Source organism: Ambystoma mexicanum, chromosome 5p (genome assembly GCF_040938575.1).
Source record: "Ambystoma mexicanum isolate Mex_15411 chromosome 5p, UKY_AmexF1_1, whole genome shotgun sequence".
Lineage (NCBI taxonomy): Eukaryota > Metazoa > Chordata > Amphibia > Caudata > Ambystomatidae > Ambystoma > Ambystoma mexicanum.
Window position 1 is genome coordinate 418,514,667 of NC_090930.1, and position 12,833 is coordinate 418,527,499.

General features: G+C 44.4%; 1 protein-coding gene across 3 annotated transcripts in view; it reads right to left on the reverse strand.

The window, feature by feature from the left end:
- FHL1 (four and a half LIM domains 1) overlaps nucleotides 1-12,833 on the reverse strand; it is a 377,304-nt gene that overhangs the window by 52,178 nt on the left and 312,293 nt on the right. For all 3 annotated transcript variants that reach the window (XM_069612816.1, XM_069612817.1, XM_069612815.1), the window contains one exon: nucleotides 7,344-7,525. In XM_069612816.1, coding sequence (XP_069468917.1) covers nucleotides 7,344-7,499 — 156 coding nt within the window. In that variant the 5' untranslated portion in view covers nucleotides 7,500-7,525. The remainder of the gene's footprint in view (nucleotides 1-7,343; nucleotides 7,526-12,833) is intronic.

A 12,833-nucleotide genomic window follows, 5' to 3' on the forward strand; every position in this document is an offset into this window, starting at 1 on the left:
GAACAAGGGTGCGGAGAGCGAACGAGGGTGCGGAGAGCGAACGAGGGTGCGGAGAGCGAACGAGGGTGCAGAGAGCGGACAAGTGTGTGGAGAGCGGACGAGTGTGTGGAGAGCGAACAAGTGTGTGGAGAGAGAATTAACGTGTGGAGAGCGAACGAACGTGTGGAGAGTGAACGAGTGTGTGGAGAGCGAACAAGTGTATGGAGCGAACGAGCGTTGTGGAGCGGATGAACGCATGGAACAAATGAGTGTATGGGTGAATAGTGCATAGAACGGATGTGAAACAAAACACATAGAACAGACCTGACCGCTCAGAATTGCGTGACGTGCATATTTTGTTTTGGAATGCAAGGAACCTTTGAAAGAGCATACTGCATATCACACCCCACGCTTACTCTCTCCTTACACCACCATTCAACTAGAACACAGAGATACTATGACACCATTCGGTACAACTGTTCTCATATCAACATCTGCCGCTCACCCCCCATCACTCTAAGTAAACATGGCTGGTCTCACACCCCCAGCCAGGCGTTTCCCCTCAGGCCTAACGCTGCCACACTCGGTCTGGATAATTCCAGCCAGACCGAACACATACCCCTGATCTCTCAACCACCACACCTACCGCTAAGAAGCAGCTACCACATGAATTCCGCACTAGCTGCACACATACCGGTGCGCACACTCACCTTTGGACTCTCTCTAATCTTTCCATTGACCCGAACTTCGGTTCCCAAGGGCGTTCAACCTACCAGCGCCTTCAGACCATACCAATGGTATATAAGGCGCTATATAAATGCAAAATAACAATAACAATAATAATAACAATAACAATACTGAGGCAGCGAACACTAAGCCGAATGGCATTCTCCTGTTTTGAAATAGTCCTTCAGGTGTGATAAATGCTGTCAGGCACTTTGATCCATCGCGTAATTTCACTTGATGATAAGCAGATGAGAGATCTAGAGTCAAAAAGTACTTTGCAGTTGATATGGTTATCTGTATGTTAGGTAGTGGGTGTCTCTCTGGAACCACACATTTACTGCGTTCCCTCATATCGACGCAAATTCGGAGTTTTCCGTTTTTCTTCCTCAGAGCTACTAGACGTGAAACCCATTCTGCTGCATCTATGCTCTCTATAATTCCTTCACTTTCTAGTTTCTTCAATTCAAATTTTACTTTTCTCATTGACAGAGGGATGATGTGGAATGTAGAGGTTCTACTGGTTAGTAGTTATCCTTCATTTTGTTATTGAGCAATATGAGGAAATAAGGCTTCTATTGAACATTAAACACAAGTTTTCTTCTGCATATTACCCGCAAGCGAACATAAAATGTGAGAGACTCAACGGCCTCCTTAAAGAAAGGATTGCCAAGATTAAATTGACTTTAAAGAAGGGACGGCTATATTGCCTACCCTTAGCTTTATATGCCCTTCGCCCATCACCTCACCCCTCATGAGTTAGTCACAGGGCGGCGATTGAGAATGCCTCTTACACCTCCGTCTATGAGTAGAAGTGATGCCCAGAGTGTAGCTAAGACTTTAGGTGATTAACTGCATGATTATTTGACATGTATGACCTCTCGCATCTCTCTCATTTTAGATCAACTCAAGCACCAGGGGGGTCGGTCTCAGCACACAGATGAAGAAAATTCAACAACCAGCCCAAATGAACTTCTATCAGCACCTAAGTTATATGTTGGTAATCTTATCCTGATCAAGAACTTTACCCGAAAGTGGCATGAGCCACGTTTTAATGGCCCCTTTTGCATTGAAAATATAACCCCTTCAGCTGTAAAGATCCAAGGAAGATGAGCTTGGCTTCACTTGGGCGATGTAAAGGCCAATAAAGTTGAGAGCCTCCCTCCCACCTTTGCCGATCCAGAAGCAAGACAAGAAGAAGAATTTCAGTGTGTGCAGGCTCGATCGATGACAAAGAAGAAGGACGATAAAGCGGCCAGCTGCTAATGCAGATTTTGCATTTGAACTGTGATTCGAAGGCACACTCCGTATAGATATTTTAGCAGGAGGGCAAGGGCTTGCCGAGAATCTCAGGAATTTTTGAAAAATTAACTTTAGAAACACATTGACGTACGAAAATGATGCCTAAACATTAGTTCCTGATCATAAATTGAAAACGAGATCAGTATCCAGATTCATTTTGTGGTGCATACCTGTTTTCAACAGTTAACCATATGGTACTTACTGATAGTGATGTGCATTGGTTTGTGCTTGCGGTTTTTTAATTTATACTTCAAGCATATCCTGCTCTTGTCAGAAGAGACGTTGATATTCAAACTTTTTTACAGGATCCTAAAAATGGCCCTGTTATTGGAAGGCTTCTAATTGCAATTATTGAACACATTTTACAATTCCAGGTGTAAAGAAATGTGCTCAATTATATTAAAGATGAAAAATTTGGAAGCTGGCTCTATTCTAGAGAATGAACAACCAGTACCAGGATGCCTGTATGATTGCACTCTTTGGGCCTCATTACGAGTCCAGCGGTAACCGAGGCGGTAAAACCACCTGGTTACCGCCGGACTCGTATTACCATTCCGCCTCTGTGATTCCCGGAATTACCAGGGCATTACAACCCCGGTTTTCTGGGAATCACGGAGGCGGAATGGTGTTAATCCCCATTCCCATCGAGTCCTATGGTCCTATGGGACTCGATGGGAATGGGGATCATGGAAACACCGGCAGCATCTCATAATGCTGCTGGTGTTTCCTCGTCCGCCCGCAGGCAGGCGGTGTTAAACCCGCCAGGTCAGACCTGGCGGGAACATCACCTCCCACCTGCAGGAGTCGGGATCAGGCGGACCGGAATCAACGGTGGCGGCGGGTTTACCGCCACCGTTATTTCCGGACTGCCTGAGTGGTGATGAGGCCCTTTGTCTTTCTATTTCTTCTTTTTCACAGTCTCTATCATACTAGTACTTCCACTGAGGTAAAAGCCACTATTGTTCAACCGGCTACGGGAACTGCTTTTGATGTACTTACTTCCACTGAGGTACAGGTTCCTATAGTTCCCCCCACTGAGCGATCTATTTTTGACTTGCTTCATGTGTATTATGTAACCTCTACATTTGTGAGATATAAGAGAAGTGCAGAGGAAGATAATGAGGGGATAAATACCCATATAGACAATGCAGCACACTTGGGTAATAACATGTGGTATCAGCACATGAGAAAGGTGGGAGAGAAAACATCTATGGAGAGTTGCTATGTCTGTGCTCTCATACCCTGTGCCATGAATACAGTGTGAACTTTCATCTCCAGAGAAGTTCCAGAACACGATGCCAGATGCCTCATTCATGACCAGAGGACAATTTCAAGTAAGTTGGGCCACCTTGCGATGGAGATTGAAATGGTTGTTTCCATTCCAGGATGAATATATCAAGACTTCACAGATGAAAAAAGAACCTGGATGGGAGAGCAAGATGCTTGTGTATCCTGCAGAAGGACAGGAAGAGGTAGTTATGAAAGATATGAAGAGAATGGAATGCCCCGATATAACAGAGATAGCTAGATCACCTGGATGTTGGGAGCAAACTCTTAGTTTATGGACTAGTGAAGTCCAAGAAAGGATGAGAAGGAGGACTGATGTCATGTACAGCTCATCTACTGAAGTCGGAAATTGTGAAAGAGGTAGGAAGAGTAAACAATGGATGTTTGAAGTCATGGGCTAAGCATGGCAAACTACTGACATGGGTAGAAGATGAATCAGGTCCAATGGTTGTGGTCCCATTGGTGAATGCAACATTGTGTTTCCGAAGAGAAGGAAGGAAGCATGTGGGAAATAACATAGGCTGCAAAACTAGAATTGATGTTACCAGGATGGAAGCAGGGACAGCCATCCTGATGGATCGATATTGGACTTGTGAGCCTAGGGCCTACATGAAGCTGCCCAAGCATTGGGGAGGAACGTGCTCCTTGGTGCTCATCCATGTTCTAGCCTTAGTGATTCCTCTAAGTGACCTGAAGAGGGATCGAACCAGAAGAGGGAATTACTTTTCAGCTAAGTCAATAGAAGCATATGACACCATTCCGTATGAGCACAGGTTGTTTAGCAAGGATGCTTCAGCATTTACGACTACCTTCATGTCTGGGATCCAGACGTTGGCCAATGCCAAATGGTTGCAAATTACCAGATGGGAACTTCTGCAGACAATCAACACCACCATAAAGGAATTAAACGCTATCAAGGAAGAGCTGAGGGTCTTACGACTAATGACCCTCCAGAACAGATATGTCCTTGACATGATCACAGTGATGGAAGGAGGAGTTTGGGCCAAGATCGGGGCCATCATGTTGCACGTTCATACCTTCTCACAATGACGAAAATGCGACCTTGATAGAGGCCATAACGCTGTTGACAATCCATCACAATCAGATGGAAGACGAGATAAAGGACATTATAGATGATAGTTGGTGTGCTTCCATATTCTCATGGGTTCCGCAGTGGATGGAAAACATCTTCAAGTTTCTTGGAGCACTATTGATCATGGTGATGTTTGGATTGTGTGTGATCAAGATAATAATCACCCTGTGCAAGAAATCAGCAAAGAAGGCAGTAGGAATGAAGATTATGATTGATGTCAAATCTGGGTTTGGACCCAAGGAATTCACTGATGCAGATGTCAGAAAATACATAGAGGCTAGCATTGTAGCACCTGAAGGGACGAAGTTCCTGTATCCAAAGAATCACAAGAGGTCCGTGGGACGATGGGTCCATTGTAGTCTGAATGGACAGTGCAGCTACATGACCTGGAGTGTGGATGAACATGTAAAATCAGCCAGGCACCATGAGGGGGGTGATGAAGATCTTGACCCCAAAGAAGCACTTCTTAAAGAGAAAGTATCAAGATGTGGAGACCATTGTTGAAGAGGTGGTCGATGACTCGACCAGAGGGGGGAATGAAGAGGAGCAGTTACATGCCTCTGCAGGAAATCCCGCCCCCCCACCTCCTGTATGTTGGAAGCCTGAGATTGTGCTATGCTTGACACCAGCAGTTGTGACCATACCACAACGAATATTGGAAAGAAGATACCCACTGAGAAAACCCTATCGGATGTATTCCCGAAGAGACGATAATCTGAGGGAGGAACTCCCTGAAGGAATATGAGAACGAGTGAAAAAGGAGCTGGTGATGTCACGAGAGACGAACATGACACACTAAGGATACTGGCTGAAGAGAATGCATGGACCTTATAGAAACCGATGACAAAGTTAAGAATCAAGTAAACTTTCATATCCGAGAAGAAGATGCATGTGTGTGATGCACTGCAGAAAATGCAAACCGTTCAATATCTGTACTGATGCAGCAACGCAAGTAGATCAAGTAATCGTAGAAGCGGGCTATATGTAGTGAATAGCCTGCAGGCGGAGCCGCCATTGTATAGAAGCTGGACATGAGTGTCATGAATTTAGTAAGCCTGGACCCTTGGAGAGGAAAGTGTTGCAGCAAGAATTAGCTGAGATCGTGGATACGAATCGCGAGGCTGTTTTGTCTGGTGTCAAAGCTGAGGCAGCCAAGGCCAGTTATCTATTCTCAAAGGCAGTGAACGTGAGAAGCTGAAACATCCCTTGTTAAAATGCAAAGAGAGAACACCATGCGTGTCAAGTTTTATCCATTTAAGACATTTAACTGCTTCAAAATGGTCCAAATTGTGGTCTCCTGTCATGTGAGCCAAGGATGGAAATAGAACTGAGCATGAAGTCCTAGAACTACGATAGTAGGTGCTCGCACTCCCTTATATTCCCAGAGACAAGAATACACTCCAAGGCCAAGTTCAAATACAATCTTCATGGCAGAAGGGATGGGTGATGAGAGACGTTGGGCTAATTGGGTGGGGAGGTAAAGTCAAGTCCACCTCCTGGCACCTGAGTCTGAGCTTACATGCTGCTAAGTGAACGAATATCCCAGACATGGCACGAGCGTGCCAACCAAGAGGGCCATATAACGAAGGCCCTTATAGTTTGAGAGCCAATGATATACCATGTACTTAATATTGCTGAAAATGACATGTTTTAGAGGCATAAGTTGTCCACCTGATGGTAGATATCCGATCACAATTCCTCCCCTTATAGAAAGTATACTTAGATGTACTCCTTGAGCCTATCACAACCCTTGTAGGTTTTTCTCATTTGCTACATAGTATGACGTCACTTATGATTATTTTTAGTGTATAAAGGTGTTTTAATGTAATAAAATGTACTGAGAACGCGCGTAACATCTGTTGATGTCTATTGTAACTCCCTGTTTTAGACAATTGATATTGAAACAGCAAACTTCCATCTTCTTGAGTTGGTTCGATTATTTGGTGCCTAAGTTATTCTGCATCCCCATCCATTGCATGCATGCTATCCAAAGGGCTCTAAGCTCAGAAGGCTGAGGAGCAACTTACCTTGAAGACCTCAATGGAGACGTCAATGTGTTGGAGGTAATCGTTCTCGTACAAGTTCAAACTTTGCACTTCATATGACATGAAGAAGATGCATTTTTAAAACATAATACTTGCGTTAGTCGTATCCAGTAGGCGTACTTTACGTTATATTCTTTTTCTATTCGTCTTCAGTGTGTAAATTAGTCGGCATTTTACGTTTAGTGTTTTGCATAATAACACAAGGACGCCTTGTATGTTATTCATTTGTGATGAAATGTGTTTGATGTTTGCGAGGAACTAATCTGAAAGAGAAGAGCATTGCTCACACTATGGCTCTGGGACATCTGATTGCGTTGCCCCCTTTTTGCTGCATTTTTTGCCGCCTTCACCTTTTATTTATTGGGGAAAGCCTCTCTTGACGCCCACCCCTGGCCCACCCCCAACTACTGTAAAAAAAAAGAATGTTTTCCATCCCACCCTCTCCTAAAAAAATCCTGCAAACAATGTGGCAAAACAGCCGTTTCCCTGCATGCGGTGACATGACCGCGACCATGTGGGAGGGTCCCCATGAGGGTCAGAGGCATCTGATCGCATTGCCTCTTTTGCTATATTTTCTGCTCCCCATACCTTCCTCCCATGCCCCCAACCCATCCCCACCCCACCACTACCCTAGAATCCAATATTGAATGCTCCCTAATCCACCCACCCTAAAATAAACACAGCAAAAAATGCAGCAAAACGACCGTTTCACCAAATGCCTTGAAACTGCGCTACCAAGTGGGTGAGTCTCCATAATTTGCTGTTACTGGTTAAATGTAGTGTTAGAGAAAAGTAATGCATTGCGCATAGTCAGACAGTGTTTTGCATAATTTATTCAGCATTACTAATATTTGCATGTACGCTCTTGTCTTCCTTGAAACTAATACATTCATGAAAGAAGTCCCTTAGCCTACCTTAGCATCCGCTCCAATGGGCTTCCTACACTCAGCACAGGTGTTGGCGCAGATCTTGTCGAAGCACTTGACACAGCAGTGGTGGCCCTCCTTCTCCACATACTTCTTCCCGTGCAGCGGGTCCCTGCAGTAGTGGCAGTTAAACTTTTCAGTCATCGTGCCCGTAGTGTACCTACGGGGACCTGCGGCAACATGAAGGCAGTGGTTAGCTTACATTATAGAGTGTAGAAAAGGTTACCGTGGATTGAGCAGCTTCACTGATTGTGATAACATCAACAATGATTACCAGCAGAACACACAATTGTTACTATTCAAAAAAAGGCATTCTACATAGATATGTATGCATTTATTACTTGGGTTTTACCAAGTGCAGGGAGTACGCATATCTTGCTACTAGCGTTAAACACGGTTACAGCGATGGGTCGACACAAGTAATTGTGATGGGAAACTCTGTAGTGGTGTGCAGCTCGTTGGTGAGTGTGAGATCCTTGTGCCAGTAAAAGTACTACCTTCTTTAATTTCTTTATTCATATTTGTATAGCGCACAGCAGCCCTAAGGCATCGTGGCGCTTGTTACAGAGAATAAACAATCTTAGTTACAGAGTTATACAATAGTTCTTAGCACTTTATGACATTTACAAATATTATACAGTTAAAGAACAAAACAATAAAATAAAAATGAACAATACAGTTTACAGTAACAATTGGAAGCACTAGAGGCAAGGAAGAAGGTGGTGTGGGGTGGGGGAGGTTAGATCAGGAAGGCCTGGAGGAATGTTTCAGCTCTGATGGTGGTGGGGAGCGAGTTCCATAGTTTAGGTGCTCTCTATGAGAAACCTATCCCTCCTGCTCTAACTTTCCCCTTGATGTGGGGAAGGGCTGTTGATAGATTCAGGTCGGAAGTGCCTGGTTCCAATGTGCCTATCGTATTTCTATGGGGTTGGCTGTATGCTATCCAAAGGAAAGAGTCCACGATCTAGTAGACAGCAGTGCTTTGGGTCTACTGGGCTCAGAGAGCCTAACATAAAGCTAGAGTGGAAAGAGATGCAGAGAGCCAGTTTAAAGCCAGATAACGTACAGTTAGGCAGGGTTACCCAAGTCTCGCCCCCAGGAGCCAAATCCACTACATGTTTTCAGCAAACCCACACAGAATACATTTGTATACAGTGAACTTTGATTGATTTATTTCAGTTTATAATGCGCTGGAGCCCACAGGTGTCAGGGCGCAGAGAACTTTGACTGTAATGATTTGGTCTGTGGTCTTCCTGGAAACCTGGAGCAGTTTGGATTCCTGAGGACTGGACTTGGCATGAAATGAAATAAAGAGTTCATGGGGCCAAGCCTTGCATCAAGCAGGCCTTATTCACTGAGTGAGGAGAAGCAACAAGTCCTGCAAGGAGAGCTCACTCTCAGAAAAATGTGGTTGCAATGGGGGGATTCAAGAAAGATTAATCGGCTGACAATGAGCGGCAATGCACACACAAGTCAATAGGGGTGAAGGTACCCCAGAAGAGCTGAAAGCAATTAGGTGCATTTTTTTTTATTGGATGAATGGTTTGGCGCAATGCAGAGAAGCTGCAATGCGACCAAGTGCAAACCAACACTCTTAAGGTGCAGTGAAGACTGGCAAAAGGAGAGGTTTAGGGGGATTGTGAGGTTGATAGCGTACAATATCTATATCTTGAAACCAGAAACACAATGTGGTGCATGAACGTTGGGAGGCACAGAAAGAGGTGGAGCCAGCAGTAGAGGGAGTCTGGATTCCCACCATCACATGAGCGGTGAGCCGTCCGATTGTCCGATTCGGTATTGTGACCAGTGCCTGATGTTACGCCTCCAGAAAGATCATGGCAGACTGGTGACTGTCTGTGGATGACAACCAAGCCCATGCATAGTTTAAAGCTCGAGTCCAACAAGGGGTTGACAGGTTCAGAACAAAGATAAGGAGGACTTGGGGGGAAGGTTGGAGACACTGAAATTCCTGAAACAGAGTAAACCGAGCACAGACGTTTTCAGCAAATCCATGCCCATAGAAATACTAGAGTTATAGACCATGGAGGTGGTGCAGTGTTGCATTGCAAATCCCCCTGCCCCCCAGAAGGCAATCAGTTAGGGCACCGATGAAATCCAATGTGATCTGAACAAAAATAGCAAACTAACAAGTTAAGAAAGGGTTGGCGCGTTGGAGCAATTGTACCAACTCGATGAGGTGAAATCTGAAAACCTACTGATGTATTTGCTGATAATAGCAAGGCAATATTCAATCAATAATCAATCATTATATTTGGTATTAAGCCATACATTTCATAAAACACTTACATAAATAAATGCACATGATAAAATACACACATTTCATTAACAAACAGTAAAAACATCAAGAGACCTATGTAAGAAAATATAAAACTATCAAATCGGTTTTCTTAAAACTCCCAAAAATCACTCTTTTACAGAACAGTTAGAAGAAAAGGGGAGAGTAACCTGGCCACCCTTTTAGTACATTTGCTAAACCTGTACATTCTTCAAAGTAATCTTTCATAAATCAAGCCACCTCAGAGCGCGTGACAGGCAGCACTTCATCCCCATTGGCTTCATCAATTTGGCGCTACGTAGCCACGCTCGCTGAATGAACCGGGCCACAGAAAATACAACATTCAGGTCCGAACTCCCTTTACAATAGTTAATGGCTGCCAGAGTTGAGCGAATACCAGCTGCCCGAAGAAGGGCTCTCAAGTAACATAAACCCGATGCTGTAAGATTATCACAAATAAACATGAAAAGGATTGTTGTTTCATCACCCCTGTTACATAGAGGACAAGTTTGCGTCCTGTTAGCTGCCCATGGTCTAGTGAAGGAAGCTAACCTTAGTGTTCCCATCCTAAAACCAAAAAACAGAGCTCTAGCATACGGTGGGTCAATAACCTCGGACAGCCAAATTCAGGTTTGAACATAAAATACCCTGGGCCCAATTTCAGCCCATTAGTAGCATTCTCCATGTTTTTCCGAGCCGAGTGCTGGTCTCTTAATTCTCCCTTCTGCAGCTTTATTGGCGCTGGTTGGGTTCTCCAATAGACTGGGCTCATTCTCAGCTAATAAGGAGATTTTCACATGACTGACCCAAGGAAGAGTTATCCCCCTTCCAGGCTCAGTAAATGGGTCATGACATCTTCATATTTACTGAGACCTTCGGTGCCCCATTATCCAATCCTGTACAACACTCAAAGGATTGGAACGGCTTCTCTTATGGGACGCACATCAGTCTCTAGATGTACTAGGGCATTGGGTGAGCCTTGACATAACATAAAGGGGTTCTCCAAGAACTTATTTTCCACCCTGGTCCGGTTCCGGACATTAACATAACCTTTTTTTGAGATAAATCAATGGCAGGTGAGGCAGCTCCCCTTAGATGTCTAATGAAAAAGGACCTAACCGCTCCACTGTATTTTTCCAAAGTAGAGCGGGCCTTCTCCACTTGGGTGGGCCACAGACCGTTTTCATGAAATCTAATACCTAAATAATCATAAAACACCACTTGTTCCCGTCTGCATCCCGCTACATTTATATTCAACTTACTGCGTTTATCAAACTTGGGTTCATAAAACAGAACCTTTCTTTTCACTGTATTTAAATTCAGGTTAGGGTCCCCAAATTTCCTCATGAAAACTGCCAGGGTTGTTTTGAGCCCCTGAGGAGAAGTAGATAACAGAACAGCATCATCGTGTGGAAAAGTGTTGGGTATTTATCAAAGCCCCTATTTCGACAGTCTTGGCATTCTAGCAGTAATGCCTCAATAATGTCTTCAATATGAATACAGAACAAGAGGGGAGCAAGTATGGATGGAATCTGTCACCTCACCCGCTAACCCGTGGCTAACCAAAGCCGTGTTACACGTCATGCGGTAAACCATGGTGCTATTAGCACCATGGTTGCCGCCGGTACCATACCTTTACCACCATGGCGAAAAAGGGAATTACCACCCCATTCCCAGGTTGGCGGGCGGTAATTCCCCCTTTCTCCATGGCCCTTCCCCATTCCCATTTCTGCCCCATAGGGCTAAATGTGAATGGGGAAGGAGCTTATTACGGTACTGCAAATTGCGGTACCGTAATTAGCATCAAGGTCCCTTTGCGGGTCCCAACCTTAACGGCTGGTCTACACCAGCCGTTAAGGTCGGGTCCCGCAAAGGGACCTCGTAGTAAGGCGGTAAGGGTTTATTGGTACCGGTGCCCTTACCGGTACCGGTAAACCCTTACCGCCTACCGTGTAATGAGTCCCACAGTTTGCACAATTGAGATCCAATGTGGAGGCATTCGTCTACTTTCCAGGACCTTCCACAGTATATCACGGGAGACCCTATTAAACATTGTTTTGAGGTCCACGAACACAGCGTATAATTTGAACTTTTTCAGTATGGTGTACTTCTGGACCATCAAAAACAAGTGAGCGCTTTGATCGATACAGCTTTTATGTTTACGAAACCCGGCATGAAGGTCAATAATTATCCCTTTTTCGACAGCCCAAGATTGCATATAGGTTAGAATAACCTTAGCAAAGGTCTTTTCGGATCTAGCCAGGAGTGCCATTGGTGGATAATTGGCTGGTAATTCTCTACCTCCTTTTATTTTTATAGATGGGGACTATCACAGCTTGCTGCCAAATAGTGGACATGATTTTGAGATTGATAGCCTCATTGAAAAGTTTCCACAGGACCGGGGCCCAAATAGATGGTTCATCTTTGTAAAGATCAATGGGCACCCTATCAGGACTGGGGGCTTTCCCACCTTTTTTAAACTCAGTTGCTTTGCAGGTCTCGTGCAGCCCAATATGGAACCCACCTTCCCCAAAGGACCCTCTTGGTCTAAATGGGGCTGTAGTTACATTGTCTGTCGGGTTAGGAGGAGCACCTTCATATCATTCGGAGAAATGATTATACCAATACCGATACAATGATGCTGCATTAGAGGTTCAGATCCCCAGTAACATCCGCACCGGAAACTAACTTCCAAAATGTTATGCAGTTACCTTCCTCATGTGCGCGTACAAGCTGATCCAATTTATTCCTTACAAAATCTTTCTTTTTCTCTGAAATATTTCTCTTATAATTATGCCTACATGCACGCAGGTGAGCCTTATTAGTAGCAGTGTCAGTTACTAAACTACTTGTTTAGCAGCTATAAACACCTGATCGTACCATCTAGTTTTTTTAGAGCATGTTTTTTAATCACAGCATTAGCATTGGTGACATGAGGTAATAGGTTTTCGGCCAGAATTCCGAACTCACTCAAGATCTCAAGTGTCTGAAACTCCCTCTCTGCAGATCTTTTGTATAGATAATGAGCAATCGGGAGGATAGCTCAGAGGCAACGTGCTTGCCTTGGAAGCAAGACGACACGGAGCAACACAGGTTCGATCGCCGGGTCCGCACTTAGAAACCTCTGGGTATTAAGCGCGTTATAAATAACCTGTCATATCATATCAATGGTCGCTGTCTGA